The 20,279-nt window shown below is 42.7% G+C and overlaps 2 protein-coding genes and 1 pseudogene across 3 annotated transcripts in view; all 3 read left to right on the top strand.

The window, feature by feature from the left end:
* The window catches only part of LOC309808894 (centrosomal protein of 78 kDa-like), a 981,446-nt pseudogene that overhangs the window by 215,274 nt on the left and 745,893 nt on the right, over nucleotides 1–20,279 (top strand). The gene's annotated exons all lie outside the window — the stretch shown is intronic.
* Nucleotides 1–20,279, top strand: part of LOC309807680 (interferon regulatory factor 6-like) — a 445,413-nt gene that overhangs the window by 72,367 nt on the left and 352,767 nt on the right. The gene's annotated exons all lie outside the window — the stretch shown is intronic.
* Nucleotides 2,304–20,279, top strand: part of LOC309808078 (forkhead-associated domain-containing protein 1-like) — a gene marked incomplete at both ends in the record, with an annotated part of 196,499 nt that continues 178,523 nt past the window's right edge. Inside the window, 2 exons of the mRNA XM_082628085.1 lie at nucleotides 2,304–2,396; nucleotides 20,050–20,256. Of these exons, the coding sequence (XP_082484211.1) occupies nucleotides 2,304–2,396; nucleotides 20,050–20,256 (300 nt within the window). The remainder of the gene's footprint in view (nucleotides 2,397–20,049; nucleotides 20,257–20,279) is intronic.

The raw sequence follows: 20,279 nt of genomic DNA, 5'->3' as shown, positions 1-20,279 counted from the left end.
CTTCTCTGAGTCTCAGTTTCCTCATTTGTAAAGCGGGACAATACTGACACCTGCCTCGCAGGGTGGTTCTGAGGATGAAAAGAGGCCATGTGTGTAAAAGGATAGCCCAGTGCCTGGCACTTAGTAGGGATTCAGTGATGGAATGATGATGGAGATGTTGATGGAAAGCAGAGCCAGACCGGAGACCCTCTACGGTCAGACCTAGATGATTTTTGTTTTTATCCACAGTCTAACAACTTCACACTTCAGTGACCTTTCAGTTGAAAAGAGACTTTGGGGACTTTCTTGGTGGCTCAGCGGTTAAGAATCCGCCTGCCAATGCAGGGGACACGGGTTCAAGCCCTGGTCCAGGAAGATCCCACATGCCTCGGAGCAACTAAGCCAGTGCACCACAACTACTGAGCCTGCACTCTAGAGCCCGCGAGCCACAACTAGGGCCCGTGTGCCGCAACTACTGAGCCCACGTGCTCCAACTACTGAAGCCTGCACACCTAGAGCCCGTGCTCCACAACAGGAGAAGCCACCGCAGTGAGAAGCCTGCGCACCGTGAGGAAGAGTAGCCTCCGCTCGCCGCAACTAGAGAAAGCCCGCATGCAGCAACGAAGACCCAACACAGCCAAAAAAAAAAAAAAAAAAGGAAAAAAAAGAAAAGAGACTATGTTTGACATGGCACTGAGATGGATCAGAATTCCAATATCATGTGAATTATCATCAACATCTTGGAACCAGCTGAAGTCACTGAAATTTTTATGTTTTAAAACACATGTATATATGGGCTTCCCTGGTGGCACAGTGGTTGAGAGTCCACCTGCCGATGCAGGGGACACAGGTTCGTGCCCTGGTCCAGGAGGTTCCCACATGCCACGGAGCAGCTGGGCCCGTAAGCCATGGCCTCTGAGCCTGTGCATCCGGAGCCTGTGCTCCGCAACGGGAGAGGCCAAAACAGTGAGAGGCCCGAGTACCGCTAAAAAAATAATAATAATAATAAATAAATAAAAATAAAAAAAATAAAAAACATGTATAGGGCTTCCCTGGTGGCACAGTGGTTGAGAATCTGCCTTCTAATACAGGGGACATGGGTTCGAGCCCTGGTCTGGGAAGATCCCATGTGCTGCGGAGCAACTAGGCCCGTGAGCCACAACTACTGAGCCTGCGCATCTGGAGCCTGTGCTCCACAACATGAGACGCCGTGATAGTGAGAGGCCCGTGCACCGCGATGAAGAGTGGCCCCCACTTGCCACAACTAGAGAAAGCCCTCGCACAGAAACGAAGACCCAACACAGCCAAAAATAAATAAATAAAATTTAAAAACATGTATAGGATTTACTTTGAAATGCATTAAAATATAAAATGTATAGATGGGTAGATATGTGATAAAGCAAATAGAACAAAATGTTGATTGTAGAATCTGGGTGGTGGTTCTATAGAAGTTCACCATCCACTTCTTTCAACTTTTCTGTGTGTTTGACACTTTCGTAATAAAATGCCAGCAAAAGATACGTACAGAGTCTTGACCGTACAGCCAAGCTATAATCTTGATATTTTGTCTTTGGAAATCATTTTTTTTTCAACCTAAATATATGAAGGAATGCAGTGACTTAAAAAGAAAGTATCTTCTAATGCCCATTTCCTCGATGACTGACTCTTCCACACTTTAAGAAGCTCTGTAGAAGTTGGGGTTTCTTGAGTCAAAGTTCAGAAGCCCAAGATTAATAACAGTCACAATCACAGTAGGACAAATGGGTGTTTAGTGTAGCAGTCACCATTCTAGATGCTTCACATTTAATCCTCACAAAACTCTTTGGGATACAGAGTATTATTAGCCCCATTTTACAGATGAGGAAACAGAGGCATAGAGAGAGAATAAGTAACTCACTCAGAGTCACAGAGCTAGTAAGTGGTGGGTTAGTAACACTGAGTATTTGATTCTGTCAGATAACTAACCCCAAACTAAGCTTAATGGGAGGTGGAGAGCGGTTATCAGTGGAATTCAGATTTGTTTGGGTTTTTTTTTTTTTGCTATTGCTTGTTTGTGCTCTGAGTTACATAAAGGATGTCCTCTTGTGATCAGAAGCAAGCTCATCTATGCCGGCTATCACTGTTAAAAGGACAGTCTTAAAAATGTGCGGAATTATCATTGTGATCATTGTTAAATCCAGCTATCCACTCCTACCTCTGCTGACTTCTCCTGTGGACATTATGGTGTATTCCATTCATTCTAAATATGACATTGAATAATTAGAGGACTGTATTTTTCTAACAAAATTGTTTTCTGAAAACCTTTTATAGGGAAAGCAGAGAATATGAAAGCCTATCTAAAGAGTGCAGAAGGCTATTTTGTCCTGAATAAAAGCACTACGATTGGAAGGCATGAAAATTCAGACCTTGTTTTAGAGGTAAGACCTCTTCCTAGCCAGTCCCCGACCCTCCCTACCCCTCACACCACCAAAAGTCCTTACTGTTCTGTGGACTCCAGTCTCTTGTAAAGCACAGCCTCTGGCTAACAGTCCCAGCCTTCCTCGGTGTGCCACCAATAACCATTCCCCACATGTGCTGGGTCTCCCTGGCACATGTGGTAAGAATGAGCACAGTGCAAAGTGCGATGGGCCCTGTGTCCTTTGCTGACTGTGTGTGCAGTGTCCCACCCTGATGGCGCGGTTTGGAAGGTGGGCGTAGAGCTGATGCTTGACCTTCACCTGCTCCACGTCTGGCAGCCACGGCCACCTGAAGTGCCCAGCTTGAGCAATGACCTCTCGCCCTTTCCAGAGCTTCTGGAGACTACGGGCCCCTCAGAGCCCTCCCCCGCCCCCGTACCTCCAAGTAGTAAATCAGGGTAAGCCCTGGGCATGGCCTCAGTGCTCTCTCACTTCATTTCATTCCATTCTCTGAATTAGCTGTGGCTTGGTCCACAGTCCCAGCTCATTGACAGCCAAGGAAGTTGGAAGAAATTGTAAGTAAGGAATTATAAAAACAGTGGCTTTGAGCCTTTTAACATTTTGAAAGGGATTAAAATATTGAAGCAGAAAGAGAAATGCAATGGAATCCCTTTAGGACTGTGAAAGGCAGACCACTCTCAGACTTCACTCAACAGATTTTTTTAAACTTTATTTTGAAATAATTATAGATGCACAAATAGTAGAGAGAATGGCACGAAGCATGTGTGGAGTCCTGTGCCATTTTACCACGTGTGGATTTGGGTGTGGCCCTCAGGATATAGGAGTATTCCATCATCAGAGATGTCCCTTGTGATGCTCCTTTTATAGTCACAATTCCTCCTCCCACCATCGTCCCCACGCTCCGAAAACCACTAATCTGTTCTCCGTCTCTATAATTTTCATCATGTATGTATGACCTTTGTGATTGATTTTTTTTTTTTTAGTCAGTGTAGTGCCCTTGACATCCATTTAGGTTATTAGCTTGTTCTTTTATTGCTGAGTAATAGTCCACGGTATGGACGTATCACCTATGTTTAACCATTCACTTTTTGAAGGACATTTTGATTCCATTTGGGGCTATTACAAATAAATGTACTATAAACATTTGTGTACAGGTTTTTGTGTGAACATAAGTTTTTATTTCTCTGTGATAAATGCTCAGGAGTATGATTGCATGGATTAACATATGTGTTTATATAGATTCGGTTTGTAAAGAAACTGCCAGTCTTATCCAGCGTTGCTATACCATTTTTCATTTCCACCAGCAATGTATGAGACACATCCTCACCAGCAATTAGCCTAAACACGGTTTTTCATTTTAGCTGTTTTAGTAAGTGTGTAGTGGTATCTCATCATAGTCTTAACTTGCATTTTCCAAATCGATAGTGATGTTAAATGTCTTTTCATGTACATGCTTGCCTTCTGCATATCCTCTTCAGTGAAATATCTCTTCATATCTTTTAAGTGTCTGTAATCGAATTGTTTAGTTTTTTACCATTGAGTTTTGAGAATTCTTTATTTTAGATATGAGTCCCTTGTCAGATAGATGGTTTGCAAATATTTTCTCCCATCCGTAGCTTGTCTTCTCATTCTCTTAGCAGAGTATTTCACAGAGCAAAAGCTTTAACTCTTGATGAAGTCCAGGTAGTTAGTTTTTCTTTTATAGATCATGCTTTTAGTGTCATGTCTAAGAACATGCCACAAGGTCCCTGACCCTGAGGATTTTCTCTTATGTTTTCTTCTAAGAAAGAAATTTTTAAATCTATGAACCATTTTGGGTTCACTGTCGTTAATGATGTGATATTTAGGTCAAAGTTCATTTTTCTTGCATGTGGATATTTAGTTGTTCCAGAACCATTTGTTGAAAAGACTATCCTTTCTCCATTGAATTGCTTTTGCAAGTTTGTCAAAAATAATCTGGCCATACTTTCTATGGGGGCTACTTCTTAGTTCCCTATTATGTTTCATGGATCTATTTGTCATAATGGATCTACCATTATGAGATAGCCTTGATTACTGTCGCTATGTAAGTCTTAAATCAGGTAGTGTGATTCCTCCCACTTTTCTTTAAAGAAATTTTTTAACCTATTCTAGTTCCTTTGCCTTTCCATTTACATTTTAGTGTAAGCCTGTCTGTATACACAAAATATCATGCTGTAATTTTGATTGGAATTGTGTTTTATCCTATATATCAATGTGAGAATAATTGATATACTCCTACATTGTCTTCCAATTCATGAACATTGTATATTTCTCCATTTATTCGGTGTCTCTCTTGAGTGTTTTGTAGTTTTCAGCATACGAGTCCTGTACATGTTTTGTTAGATTTACACTTAACTATGTCTCTCTTTTTGTTTTTTTTGAGTGATTGTAAATGGTATTATATTTTTAATTTTGGTGTCCACATGTTCATTGACAGTATATAGAAATACAGTTGATTTTTGTATGCTTCTTGGTATCTTGCAACCTTAACTGCACTTTCTTATATAAGGGCTTTTGTAGATTTCTTGGGATTTTATACATAAACAATCATGTCATCTGCAAATAAGAACAATTTTATTTCTTCTTTCAGAAAAGGAGATCTGAATGCTTTTAATCTTCTTTTCCTTGCTTTATTTCCCTGGTTAAGACTTCCAGGACTCTGCTGAACAAGAGCAGTGTATAAATCCTTATATTTGCTTGTTCCTGACCTTAGGGGAAAGCAGTTACTCTTTCACCATTAAGTAGGAGGTTAGCTGTAGGGTTTTTATACATGTTCTTACCAAGTGAGAAATTTCCCCATTTATTCCTAGTTTTCTGAGAGTGTTTATTGTAAACGCAACAGATTTAAAGATAACTCCATGAACGTCCCCGTGAGATTCTCCTCCATGATATGGTCTCCCTTCAAGGACACAGAACATCTGTTCAGTGTGCAAAGTGGGAGGAAAAAGAAGAAGAAGAAGAACTGTAGTTTCTTCTTTATCCTAACAAGGCATAGATTTGGGGTAGTTTTATTTCCTGTCTGGCTAAAGTAGAGACAGAGATCTCTGTTTTGAACCTGACTATGACATTAGAAAACTGTAGTAATTTTTAAAAGCACAGGCTTTGGAGATAGACAGAGCTGGGTTTGAATCTCATTAGGCTACTTTGTGGCTGAGTGACTTCAACCAAATTACTTAATCACTCTGAGCTCCTTTTCCCTGTCTGTAAACCTCTTACCTCACAGGGTTATTCTGAGGATTAAGTGAGAAGTGCATATAAAGAGCCTGGCATGTGGTGCTCAGTGAATGTCACAATGATCATTATTATGGTCTCCTAAAACAGAGACTGAGAAGAATCCTCAGAGGTGCACAGGGTTGAGATGAGGATCCACTGACATTAATAAGCCATTTGGAAAAGGGAACTAATGAGGACAGTTATTAACTAGACAGAAATTGAGTTGCATTCATTGTATATAAATAATTGACTGCTTACTGCTCCTCGGACTTAGCTTAAGAAATACGTCACTAGGCTTCCCTGGTGGCGAAGTGGTTGAGAGTCCGCCTGCCGATACAAGGGACACGGGTTCGTGCCCCGGTCTGGGAATATCCCACATGCCGCGGAGCGGCTGGGCCCACGAGCCATGGCCGCTGAGCCAGTGTGTCCGGAGCCTGAGCTCCGCAACAGGAGAGGCCACAACCGTGAGAGGCCCGTGTACCGCAAAAAACAAAACAAAACAAAACAAAACAAAAATGTCAGGGATTTATATTACTAAAAATCATCCTTGCAATTACCCAGAGGTTACATCTAGCAAATAAAAAAGATTGTTTGTTTTATTTGCCTGGATCAATCCTAAAGAATACGCAGTTATGCTTCTAAAGATTTCTACTCATCAGCAAGGCTGACATGTTGTTTGGACTATTGGTATCGTAGTATTTCGACATCATTTACTCTTTCCGATAATGGAAGGTAGTTACATGCTTCTTGTTTTTAAAAATTGGGAGAAAGGAAAATATAAGGAAGAAAATAAAAGTCACTTGTAATCATTTGGCTCAGGGAAAAATCAATATTGATATTTGCAGGGTTTTACCCTCCAGACTTTTTTCTATATCCTGTAAGGAGTTTGGTTCCCTAAGGCAGTAGGAAGCCTGTTTATAGCCAGGCTAGTGAGAACTGTTTCTAGTCAACAGTGATAACGGTTGCTATCACTCATTCATTGCACAGTATTTACCCAGAGCCTCAGCACCGAGCCAAGTCTAGGGGTACAGTGATGGCAGAACTGGACATGGTCCCTGCCATCAGGAAGCTGCCAGGAGAGAGAGAAATAAGTCAAATGATCCCACAAAGGTGTGACTAATTCCATTCCAACATTGGGGCTGTAAAGGAAAGGAATATGGAAGACAAGGAGGACTTAACTAGACAATAGGAGAAGGGAATGGCATGTGCAAGGGCCCTGGGGTGGAAGAGCATATTGTGAACCCAAGGGACTGAGAGAAAACCAGGGCGTCCAGAAGTCAGAGTGGGAAGGAGGAGGGCTAAGGGACAAGTCGGCCTCCTTCATGTCACCATAAGGGTTTTGATCTTTATCTGAAAGTAGTGGGAAGAAGGCTTGAAGGATTGTAAACAAGGGGGAGACCTACCAGTGAAAATCCCGGCTGCTGTGTGCAGACGAGCCATCAGGAGCTCTATTCACAATCTCCCCTCTCCCATTTTACATGGCTCAAAAGCCTCAGCCTTGCTCATTTCACAGCTAAACCTTGCAAGTTATAATTTATATGATTTGATGTGCCTTGTGAAGTGTATTTTTTAGAGTTGGATATGGCTGTTATTTAATCTCTGCTGAGAAAGGGACTCAGTTCTTCCAGAATGAAGAAACACCAAAGCCAGTGGTTGTTGGATTTTCCGCATGTTTAAGAGTGGTTGTTCAACATGAACTCCTAGGCATTCTGACCCAGTGGGTTTGGGGTAAGGCCCAGGAATCTTCACATTTATATGCTCCCCAGGTTCAGGTGGGGGGAATGGAGTCCCTGGAGTTGGTTCCAGGACCACACTTTGAGAACCCCAACATCAGTGCTCCCTCCCTCTCCGTTCTTGATCAGCAGAGCTCCTGCTTTGTGTGTGTGTGTGTGTGTGTGTGTGTGTGTGTGTGTGTGTGTGTGTGTATTCTTTCAATAAACTTTGTTTTGAGGAAAAGAGAAGCGAAGGGTAAACAATGAAGGGCTGACTGACCCTACCCCCTCCCCAGGGACTCCCCCAGTCCCACCCTAGTGAGGTTCCAGGATCCCTAGAAGACTGAGCTCTAGGACAGCCCAAGTCAGTGCAGGGCTGCAGCTAGGAAGGTGGAGATGGAAGAGAAAAAGAAAGAACAGACATGACAGGGGGATGAAATGCTGGTGTCCACCCCTCACCCTCGGTGGTCAGTGTCCTGCCAGGCATCTCCTTTCTCATGGGTTTAGCCATCTCTCCAGCCTGTGTCAGCCCTTCTCGCGTGGGATCTGAGGGTCGTGAAGCCAGACTGATCTCATACACATACCCCAGATCCCATCCAGCCGGATGACTCTCGTCCCTTTTTCTGGCCCCTGTCAGTTCTGGGCTGCCTCTCAGGAAAGAACCAGAGCCTACACCATAATCTTGTTTATTATTATTAAACAAGGCTGCTGGGATTCTCCTATTATTTGCATAATTTCACGGACATGCAGATATGTCTGCTCTGTCAAAGGACACACACAGCTGTAGCTCTGATGGGCATGGCCAAATTGTCCACCAGAGGTTTCCAGACGTGGTGTCCTGCCAGCAGTGGACGCCCGTCTCCCACTCCCTCCCCAGCCTAGGGTGCTGACCCCCCATTGGATCTTCACTGATCTACGGGGTGAAGTATGGTACCAGTGTCATTTTAATTCACATTTCTCTTATTCTAAGCGAACACCTGCATTTTGAGACATAAGGTGACAGGTGGACTCTCTGTGGGGAAATCCACGGAATGAAACAGGCCTGGGAGGGTGCACTTGCTGGCTCCCCATCTGCATCGCGCTTGTCCTCCTGCCTGGGTCGTGCTCCCCTCCTCCCCCCTCCCCCCCACCTCACCCCTGGCTTCTCCCCAAGTGCTCCTTGCTCTGGGGGTTCACCTGTTAGGTCTCACCAGTCCTCAGGGAATGTTTTGTCCCCTGTTTGGGAACTGGCGGCTGATTTCATTGGTCAGTACCCAGCACAGCAATTGATGGGACTAGTTTCTCACCAGCAGATGGAGGGCTTCCAAGAGGAAAAAGTTCAGAGGAAAGGGCTAGATCGTGATCTCATTTTTCTTTTTTTTTTTTTATTGTGGTAAGATATGCATAACATAAAATTTACCATCTTAACCACTTTTATTAAGTGTGCAGTTCAGTGGCATTAAATATATTCACACTGTTGTGCAGCCATCACCCCCATCCATCTCCAGAACTCTTTGAATCTTGCAGAACTGAAACTGCACCCATGAAACAACAACTCCCCTTGTCCCCCCATCCCAGCCCCCAGCAACCACCATTCTGCTTTCTGTCTCTATGACCTTGGCTACTCTGGGTATCTCATATAAGTAGAATCATAACAGTATTTGTCTTTTCATGACTGGCTTCTTTCACTGAGTATAATATCCTTTCACTGAGTATAATGTCCATGTTCATCCAGGCTGTAGCATGTGTCCGAATTTCCTTCCTTTTTTAAGGCTGAATAATATTCCATTGTGTGGATTCACCACATTTTGTTTATTCATTCATCTACTGATGGACACTTGAGTTGTTTCCACCTTTTGGCTGTTGCAAACAATGCTATGAACATGGGTGTATAAATATCTCTTCAAGGCCCTGCTTTCAGTTCTTTGGGATATATACCCAAAAGTAGACTTGCTGGATCATATGATAATTTTATTTTTAATTGTTTCAGGAACTGCCATGCTGTTTTCCATAGTGGCTGCACCAAGTTACATTCTCACAACAGGGCACAAGGGTTCCACTTTCCCTGCGTCCTCACCAACACTTGTTATTTCCCTTTTTTTTTTTTAAAGTAGCCATTCTGATGGATGTGAGATGAAAGAAAGATCATAATCTTTTGAATAGCATACATAATGCAAACAGCTACAGCATACATTTATGGACTACTTACTGTATCTCACATGGCTTTATACATCATCTATGTATGTTCTGTATATATATTTATAGCATTATATCCACAAAACTAATCCTGTGCGGGTGAGAACTACTATTATCATTATTATCCGCATTTGATGACATGGACATGGGACTCAGAAAGGTTAAGGAACTGGCCCAAATCACACAGCTAGTCGGGGGAGGTGGGGCTGAGTTTCAGACTGAGCTGACTCAAGCTTCTAAAAACAGAAGCTTCATTTTTTGAGTGTAAATTTAGCTTTGGGAACATCTAATATCTAAATTGGAAATTCTCAGTTAACTGAGATAACAAGATAATTGACTAAGCTAGGGAAATTCCACCCTGTGGAATGGAGAATGGGGGTTGTCAGTGAAATGTGAGATCAATGTTCTCGTGATCCTCATTCATGCAACAGACTGAGGTGGTGCCATCTGGGGGGGATTTGGGTAAAGAGGAAACGTTGACCTGGTGCTTTCCCAGGAAGAGGAGCATTGGGGCTGTTAAGTGGGGGCCCAGCAAGAAACACCACTTATCTCTCCAATCCAGCCAGAGTAAGTTCTCTGCTTATAAGGACTGGTGGAGTTCAATTAGTCCCACCTGGATAACCCAGGATAGTCTCCCACTTTTAAAAAATTTTTTAAAAAGTTTTTGGCTGGGTTTGGTCTTCGTTGCTGAGCACAGGCTTTCTCTAGTTGCAGCGAGCGAGGGTTACTCTTTGTTGCGGTGCACGGGCTTCTCATTGCAGTAGCTTCTCTTGTTGTGGAGCACGGGCTCTAGGCATGCAGATTCAGTAGTTGTTGCACGTGGGCTCAGTAGTTGTGGCTCGTGGGCTCTGGAGCACAAGCTCAGTAGTTGTGGCACGCGGGCTTCGTTGCTCCATGGCATGTGGGATCTTCCCGGACCAGGGCTCGAACCCGTGTCCCCTGCATTGGCAGGCGGATTCTTAACCACTGCAACACCAGGGAAGTCCTTAGTCTCCCTCTTTTAAGAGCACTGATTAGTAACCTTGACATCGGCACAGTCCCTTTGGCCACCTCATGGAGCATATTCCCAGGTTCTGGGGATCAGGGCATGGGCATCTTTGGGAGACCATTCTGCCCACCACATTAATACTACCACCTGACTGGACTGTTGCTTTGGGACTGGTCTGAGAGCTTTCTGGAAGTATCAGTAGGATCAATGCCACAGGCCATGGAGAAAGATGGCTGGATGAGCTGGCAGGTGATAATCCCGTTACCAAGAGGGCAGGAAGCAGGACGGGTTGAGTGAGCACCTGAACATCCCGGAAGCGGCCAGGCAGTTTGGGGCCTGGAGATGAACCAGGGGTTGGAAATACACACCTGCGAATCGAGGGGGTGGCACAGTGGCCCCAGCTCATGGACAGAGTGAGGAGGAAACGGACATCTGAGGGGAGAGGAGCCCGGCGTGGAGACCTGGAAGCAGTCAGAGAGGTGAGGGAGCCAGAGAGCTGCTGCCAGGCTGAGGGTATTCATCACAGAGACAGCTTGCTTTGTGCCAGGTACTGTTCTTTTCACTCTCGAGTGTATTAACTCATTTCATCCTTAGGAGGTTAGTGTTGTTTGCCCCACATTACAGATGAGGGCGTTGAGGCACAGATAGGCTGAGTATCCTGCCTGAGGTCACAGAGGGAGGCTGGGGCACTGGGCACCACGCTCGGGCAGTCTGATTTCAGGAGCAGCCTCTCCTGAGGACTTGCCGGTCCACAGGGCTCTCCCAGGGAGACCGGGGAGGAAGGATCCAGCTGACGGGGAAGCAGAGAAGCTTCTTCTTTCCTTCCACTCCCAGACTCGTCGTCTCACCAGCGCCTGGCCGTTTCCTCATATCCTTATTCTTTTGAAAACCCCATTTTTTTTTTTTTACTATTTCTGTACTACATCCCTTTCCTGAGGCAGTGGGGGGATAGGGCTGGGGGATGGGATAGCCTAGAACCAAAAGGTTAAGAGAAATAGATAAAACACACACACACACACACACACACACACACACACAAGTTAATTTCAAAAATGTTATCCCACTCCTTTGAACAAGTCACCAAGCAGTACCTTTTGTCAATCCTACAAAGCCCAGCTTATCAAACTCATTTTTGCTGCTCAGGGAGCAACCAAAGAGAAGCAAAGAACCATGCCCCAGGCTGCACAGCTGGAAGGTAGCAGAGGTGGGACTTGAACTCAAGGCTTTCTAACTCCAGAGCCCATCCTCTTGCTCATAATAGAGAACATTTCCCATTTGCCCTATGTTCTCTTCTAAGTGCTTTAGTATGTATTATATCATTTATACGTCACCAGTAACTTATAAGACTGTCCTTTTGTTACCTTACAGATGAGGAAGCTGAGGTATCACTTGCCCAAGGTCACCCTGCTAGGAAGTAGGAGAGCTGGGCTCGAGCCCAGTCTAGTAACCACCACGTTGCCCTGCTCCCCCAAACCCTGAACCACCAGGCCACGTGCCTCTCTCTGACAACTGTGTCACATGTCACAGGGAGGCCGAGAGCCCGAGGAGGCCCCCGAGGGCAATGGCAGTGGGTTGAGGACCCAGCGGGAGAGGAACCTCTTGAAGCCATTTGACAATAAAGGAAAGGAAGGGGGAAGGGGCGGTGTTTCCAGGCCGAGGGGGTGGTGAGCACGTTCACAGCTAAGACGGAAGTTACACTGTCAAGGTGAGGATGCAGAAGAGGAGATGGTTGAGGAGAGGGACCAGACAAGGGTGAGATGAAGACAGGACCACCCGGAGGCCCTTGGCAGCTAAAAGAAGCCTTGAAGTTTCCATCTATGAGCTTCTCCCTGCCTGGGAAGTCCAGGTCCTGGCAGGGAGCTGAAGGCACATTCACAGGGGTGTGGAGTGATGGAGGGGAGTTTCCTGAAGGGACTCCACAGGGAGTGGGCAGGGCTCAGAGAAACCACAAAGGATAGTGCAGGGCCCAGAGCTAGTATGAGTGAGGACTGTTCCCACCCCCAGAGCTGAGGGGTGAGGGGCAGGGGCATTTCCTGGGACCCGGAGACCCCGAGGGCTGGGTAGAGTCCCTCTGAGGGAAGCTGTGTGGCCCCAGAGAAAGGAAGCCAGGGGAGTAAGTACCCCAACCTCTCTCCTCCCTGCTCTGATCTCTAACCCCCGCATTTGGCCAAACCCAACCAGAAACCAGAGTCAAGGAGCCCATCAGCCCATGGATGTAGCTGCACAGGTGGGCCTGCTGGGCAGAGGGCGCTGTGGAAGGGGATGGAGGAGGGTCTGGAGAAGCAGACGGAGGATGCAGGCAGGTGCAGGAGGTGAAGACCTAGGAGGCTGTTGTCAAAGTAGAATTAAAAGCCTAAGACCAGGAACCTGCTGGCTGGGGGGCCCAGAGGGCACTGGGACAGCCTCAGGACAGAAGTTTGAGGGTGGCAGGAGGGTTTGGGGGCCAGGATGGACTTGAAGGAGCTGGTGAGCTCGAGCAGGGCCCAGGCTGGGTGAGCGTAGGGCATTACGCATAGGGAGGGGACGGGGAGCAAAGGCTACGTGACTCAAGGAGAGGACGAGACAGAGAATAAGGAAGGCTGGGAGCGGGAAGTTATGGTCTGAGATGGGGCTTCCCAGTTCCAGGTGATGCAAGGTTGAAACCTAGCTCAAAGGACGGTTCCAGGTACACATCGAACCTCAGCGACAACGTCAGCGAACCTCAGGGCAACATCATAACTAAGTCGGCTTCCCGAGGAGGCTTCCTCAAAGCACAGGAGTCATCAGAGCAGATGGTCATTGTTAAGAGATGTTTAAACGTCTCAATATTTTATGGACTCACTATATAATTTTTAAACATTTAAAATGCAGGAGCCTTTAAGAAATGCACTTGTTTTCTCTATTAGGTCCTGCCTGTCTCCTCTCTCATTATTAAATCACTCTCTACTCTGAAAATCACAGGGTACAAATCAAAGGTACAGGTTTTGGAATTAGACTTGGGTTCAAACCCTGACATTGCCCTGTGCCAGCATCCTGAGGTTGAGTGAGTCCCTTCATCTTAGCCATTTTTTGAATCGTGGTAAAATACATATAAAGTTTACCGTCTTAACCACTTTTAAGTGTACAGATCAGTAGTTGTAAGTTATTCACATTGTTGTGCAACCAGCCTCAGAATTTTTCATCTTGCAAAACTGAAACTGTACCCATTAAACAACAACTCCCCGTTTCCCCCTTCCCCAGCCCCTGGCAACCCCTATTCTATTTTGTTTCTATGAGCTTGACTACTCTATGTACCTCACATAAGTGGAATCATACAAAATTTGCCTTTTTGTGACACTTATTTCACATCATGTCCTCACGGTTCATCCATGTTGTAGCATGTGTCAGAATTTCCTTCCTCCTACACTGAATAATATTCCACTGTATGGATGGACCACATTTTGCTTATCCAATCATCGGTCAGTGGGCACTTGGGTGGCTTCCACCTTTTGGCAATTGTGAATAATGCTACTATAAACATGAGTGTACAAATATCTCTTTAAGTTCCTGCTTTCAATTCTTTGGGGTATATACCCGGAAGTGGACTTGCTGGATCATATGATAATTTTATTCTAAATTGTTTGAGAAGCTGCTCTACTGTTTTTCCTATCAGCTGCACCATTTTACATTCTCAGTAGTGCATTAGTGTTCCCCTACTCTACATCCTTGCCAACACTTGTTATTTTCTGTTGCTGTTTGTTTGTTTTTGATAGTAGCCATCCTAATGGGTATGAGGTGGTATCTCACTGTGGTTTTGATTTGCATTTCCCTAATGACTAGTAATGTTGAGCATCTTTTTATATGCTTGTTGGACATTTGTATATCTTCTTTGGAGAAATGTTTATTCCAGTTCTTTGCCCATATTTGATCAGGTTATTTGGGTTTTTTTTTCTTGTTGTTGTTGTTGAGTTATAGTTCTCTATATATTCTTCATATTAACCCTTTTTCAGATTTGTGATTTGCAACTATTTTCTCCCATTCTCTAGATGGCCTTTCACCCTGTTTATTGTGTCCTTTGATTCACAGAAGTTTTAAATTTTGACATAGTTGAATTTATCTATTTTTACTTTTGCTGCCTATGCTTTTGGTATCATATCCAAAAAAGCATTGCCAAATCCAGTGTCATAAAGCTTTCCTCCTGTGTTTTCCTCTAAAAGTTTTATAGTTTTAGACTACGTTTAAGTCTTTGATCCACTTTGAGTTAATTTTTATACATGGTGTAAGGTAAGAGTTCAACTTAATTCTTTTGCAGTCTTTCCCAGCATCATTTGTTGAAAATACTGTTCCTTCCCCATTGAATAATCTTGGCACCCTTGTCAAAAATCATTGGACCATATATGCAAAGTTTTATTTCTGTGCTCTCTCTTCTATTCTATTGGCCTATGTGCCTGACCTTATGTCAGTATCACACTGTTTTGATTACTGTATCTTTGTATGCAGTAAGTTTTGAAATCAGGAAGTGTGAGACCTCCAGCTTTGCTTTTCTTTTTCAAGATTATTTTGGCTATTTGGGGTCCACTGAGATTCCATATGAATTTTAGGATGAATTTTTCTATTTCTGCCAAAACTGCTGTTGGGATTTTGAATCTGTAGATCCTGCTGTGTAGTAATGACATCTTAACAATCTTAAGTCTTCCAACCCACGAATACAGGGTGTCTTTCCATTTATTTGTGTCTTTAATTTCTTTCAGCAGCACTTTGTAGTTTTCAGTGTACACATCTTTTACCACCTTGGTTAAATTTATCCCAAAGTATGTTATTGTTTTTGATGCTATCATAAATGAAATTATTTTCTTAACTTCCTTTTCAGATTGTTCATTGAGAGCATATAGAAACACAACTGATGTTTGTTGTTGATTTTGTATCCTACGATTTTGCTTCTGAATGTTGTTTATTAGTTCTAAGAGGGTTGTGGTTTTTCATGGACTCTTTAGGATTTTGTACATGTAAGATCATGTTGCCTGTGAACAGAGATAATTTTACTTCTTCCTTTCGAATTTGGATTGCCTTTATTTCTTTTTCTTGCCTAATTGCTCTGGCTAGGACTTCCAGTACTTTGTTGAATAGAATTGTCAAAAGCAGGTATCCTTATCTTCTTCTTGATCTTAGAGGAAAAGCTTTCAGTCTTTCACCTTTGAGTATGATGCTACCTGTGGGCTTTTCATATTTGACCTTTATTATGTTGAGGTAATTTCCCTTTATTACCTGCTTGTTGAGTGCTTTTATCATGAAAGAGTGTTGCATTTTGTCAAATGCTTTTTGTTCCCTGTATAGCACAGGGAACTATATTCAATATCCTGTGATAAAGCATAATGGAAAAGAATATTTTTAAAAGAATGTATATATATGTATAACTGAATCACTTTGCTGTACAGCAGAAATTAATACAACATTGTAAATCAACTACACTTCAATAAAATAAATAAATAAACAATATAAATGAGTCTTAAAAGTCAACAATAAGAAACCAACCAACCCAACTTAAAAATGGACAACAGAGCTGAACAGACACCTCACAAAAGAAAATCTACAGATGTCAAATCAGCATATGAAAAGATGTTAAACAGCATACATCATTAAGGAATTTCAAATAAACATGAAATATCTCTTCATTTATTTAGACTACTTTGATTTCTTTCATCAACATTTTGTAGTTTTCTTCATATACCTCTTCATATAGCTCAGTATTTTGTTAGATTTATTCCTAAGTACTTCATTTTTTTTTTTTGGTGCTAATGTAAATGGTGTTGTGTTTTTAATTTCAAATTCCACTTGTTCATTGTTCGTATATAGGAAAGCAATTGACTTTTGTATGTTAATCATGTATCCTGCAACCTGGCTATAATTGCTCATTAGTTCCAGGAGGGCTTTTTGTCGGTTCTTTGGGATTTTCTGCATAGACAATCATGCCATCTGCAAAATGGGCAAAAGATCTGAACAAACACCTCACCAAAGAAGAATTTTTTTTTCCTTCCCAATCTGCTTTTATTCTTTTTTCTTGCCTTGTTGCATTAGCTAGGAGATACAGTACAATGTTGAAAATGTGTGGTGAAAGGGGACATCTTCACCTTATTCCTGATCTTAATTGGAAAGTTTCTAGTTTCTCACCATTAAATATGATGTTAGCTTTAGGGTTTTTATAGATGTACTTTATCAGGTTGAGGAAGTTCCCCTCCATCCTTAATTTGCCAAGAGTTGTTGTGGTGGTTTGGTGGTTTGTTAGTTTATCATGGATGGGTGTGTAATTTTGTCAGATGCTCTTTTTGCATCTGCTGTTATGATAATGCGATTTCTCTTCTCTACGCTGTTGATGTGATGGATTACATTAATTGATTTCCAAATGTTGAACCAGCCTTGCATACCTGGAATAAATCCCACTTGACTGTGGTGTAGAACTCTTTTTATACATCACTGGATTCAATTTGCTAATAATTTGTTGAGGATTTTGCATCTATATTCATGACAGGTATTGGTCTGCAATTTTCCTGTTTTGTAATATCTTTATCTGGTTTTGCTATTAGAATAAGTTTGGCCTCACAGAATGAGCTGGGAAGTGTTCTCTCTTCTTCTATTTTCTGGAAGAGATTATTGAGAACTGGTATCATTCTTTCCTTAATGTTTGATAGAATTGACCAGTGAACCCATCCAGGCCTGGTGCTTTCCATTTTGGAAGGTTATTCATTATTGATTCAAATTCTTTACTAGATATGAGTCTTTTCAGAGTATTTATTTCTCCTTGTGTGAGTTTCAGTAGATTGTGTCTTTCAAGGAAATGGTCCACTTCATTAACTTATAAAATCTGTGGGCATAGAATTATTCATAATATTCCTTTATTATCCCTTCAGTGTCCATGAGATCAGTAGTGATGCCATCGCTTTCATTTCTCATTTGAGTAATTTGTATCTTCTCTCTTTTTTTCTTGGTTATCCTGCTAGAGGTTTGTCAATTTTATTGATCTTTACAAAAAAAAAAAAAACCAAACAGCTCTTTATTTTGCTGACTTTTCTCTATTGTTTTCCTGCTTTTTATTTCATTCATTGCTTCTTGTCTTGTGCTTGTGGTAGGCTTATATTGCTCTTCTTTCTCTAGTTTCATAAGGTGGAAGCTTAGATCTTTTCAAATGTATGCCTTCAATGCCATAAACTTCCCTCCAAGCACTGCTTTCACTGCATCTTGCAAATTTTCATAGGTTGTATTTTCATTTTCATTTAGCTCAAGATAAATTTTTATTTCCCATGAGACTTCCTCCTTGACCCATCTGTTATTTAGAGGTGTGTTGTTTAATCTCCAAATATTTGGGTATTTTCCAGCTGTCTTTCTGGTATTGGTTTCTAGCCTAATTCCATTGTGTTCTGAAAACGTACTTTGCATAATTTCTATTCTTTTACATTTGTTGAGGTATATTTCGTGGCCTGGAATGTGGTCTGCTTGGTGAATGTTCCATGGGAGCTTGAGAAGGATGTGTGTTTTGTTGCTGTGGGATGAAGCTGTGTGGTTGCCAGTTAGATCCAGATGATGGTAGTGCTGTTCAGTTCAACTTCATTCTTCCTAATTTTCTGCCTGGTGGGTCTGCCCGTCACTGACAGAGGGCTGTTGAGGTCTCCAGCTACCATGATGGATTCATCTGCTTCTCCTTGCAGTTCTATCAGTTTTTGCCTTCCATACTTTGATGCTCTATTGTTGGGTACATACAATGAAGGACTGTTATGTCTGCTTGGAGAATCTACCCCTTTATCACTATGTATCGCCTCTCTTTATCCCTGATAACTTTCCTTCCTCTGAAGTTGGCTCTGCCTGAAATTAATAGAGCTACTCCTGCTTTCTTCTTGTGTTCCAGTATTTTAAGTGCCAAAGTGTGTCATAGGAATTTGAAAAGTGGGTAAAGGCACAGTCATTTGAATCAGGCAAACCTGGGAACAAGCCAGGCGAGTCAAAGTGACTGACTGTGGGCACATGTAATCGTTCTATGCCTCAGTTTCCTCATCTAAAAAATGAGTAATTATCAGACCTACTGTACAGCACAGGGAACTATATTCAATATCTTGCAGTAACCTGTGATGGAAAAGAATCTGAAAAAGAATAGATATTATATATATGTATAACTGAATCACTTTTCTGTACACCTGAAACTAACACAACATTGTAAATCAACTAGACTTAAATAAAAAATTAAATTTTTTTGAAATGAGGAAGTATCCCTTTGAATTATTGTGAAGATGAAATGGGATAATGCAGTAAAGCACTTAGCAAATTTCCTGGCATTTGTGTAATTACACATAATGTGTCATTAATATATTCTACTAATATATGCAGTTATATTATTATCTATTCATATACTATAAGCTATTATTAATATAAGCAATTGGTTATAATTATATTGTGGGACATTAGTATAGATTTCTAAGTCCAAGTACTCTCTATGAAAGTTGGATGAGGCGCTCTGAGAAGAGTGACTTAGAAAGTAGTTGCAAAGTCTCAGGCTGGAGTGGATGGCTCATAGGCAGTGTCCTGAGAAGACAGAAGACTTCGCACGTGCCCTGCAGCCCATAGTCCAGGGCGCCAGGGCCAGGGGGGATGTGATATTTCCTCCTTGGTGCCGAGTTTTGCTCATTCTTCTTATTAAAGTGGTTATACAGGAGGTTTCTGACCCCACTGACAATTCACTGTCTGGGGTCTCTCTCTTTTGTGGGAAATGTGGTCACACGAGGGCCCCTATTGAAAAATAGATCATCTTTGCTTAGATAAATTCTGATTAGCTTTAAGAAGCAACAGTAATAATTAAGCACAGGGGAAAAACCTTCATTGTACACCAAGGCTTTTAAAAGGTAGTTATAAAACTATGTTTTGTGGTGTGAGCTCAATTGTGTTTAAACTTTTTAAAAAGATTGTAAGCATAGAGAAAAGACTGGAAGGATGTGAACCACCGTGTTCTCGGTGCCTGCCTCTGGGGGACGGGAGTCTAAGTGATTTTAATGTCTTCTTTGTGTTTTTCTCTAGTTCTCATTTTCTGCATTATTACAAAAAACATGTTATTTTAAAAATGAATAGAACAAACAACAATTATTACAAAACCTCCCCTTCACTTTAACACTTGCAGTAAATGGACAGTTGTCACTTGCCAACTGACCTTTCTGGTTTGTGTTGGGCCATTTCTGCTGTCTTGCCACTCGGGACAACCAAAAGGATACTTGCATGGGATCAGAGAACTATCACGTGGCCAATTCCTGGCCAATTCCCCCCGAGTTCCCTCTTGCCTCTGTGTTGCCTGACGCCCTACCCCAAAACTGGGCATCTATTCTGGGTCTGCTGTCAGGGTCTGGTGACCCTCCACTCACTAGCTGTGTGGCCTTAGGCAAGTCACTTAACCTCTCTGACCCTCAGCATCCTCCTCTTAAAATGAGGATTGCAGTGACTGTCCAGCCAGATGAAGTGGTTAGCACATTGGGGCCCCCAGTGTCAGTGGCACTAGTTATTCCTTGTTATTCCTGTTATTCCTGGCTCTGACTGTCCTCCTTCTGCATTTCAGTCTGCAGACGTCGACAACCATCACGCACTCATTGAATATAATGAGGCCGAAAGCAGCTTTGTTCTCCACGACTTCAATTCCTGCAACGGCACGTTCGTCAATGAGTGCCACATTCAGAACGTGGCTGTGAAGCTCCTACCCGGAGACATCCTGAGGTTTGGGTCCAGAGGGCTGACCTACGAACTGGTCATCGAAAACCCAGCCTCGGTGAGTCCAGGCCCCTGCGGGGG

Source organism: Mesoplodon mirus (genome assembly GCF_964341445.2).
Source record: "Mesoplodon mirus genome assembly, chromosome: 7".
Lineage (NCBI taxonomy): Eukaryota > Metazoa > Chordata > Mammalia > Artiodactyla > Ziphiidae > Mesoplodon > Mesoplodon mirus.
This window is presented reverse-complemented; position numbering and strand designations above follow the sequence as displayed.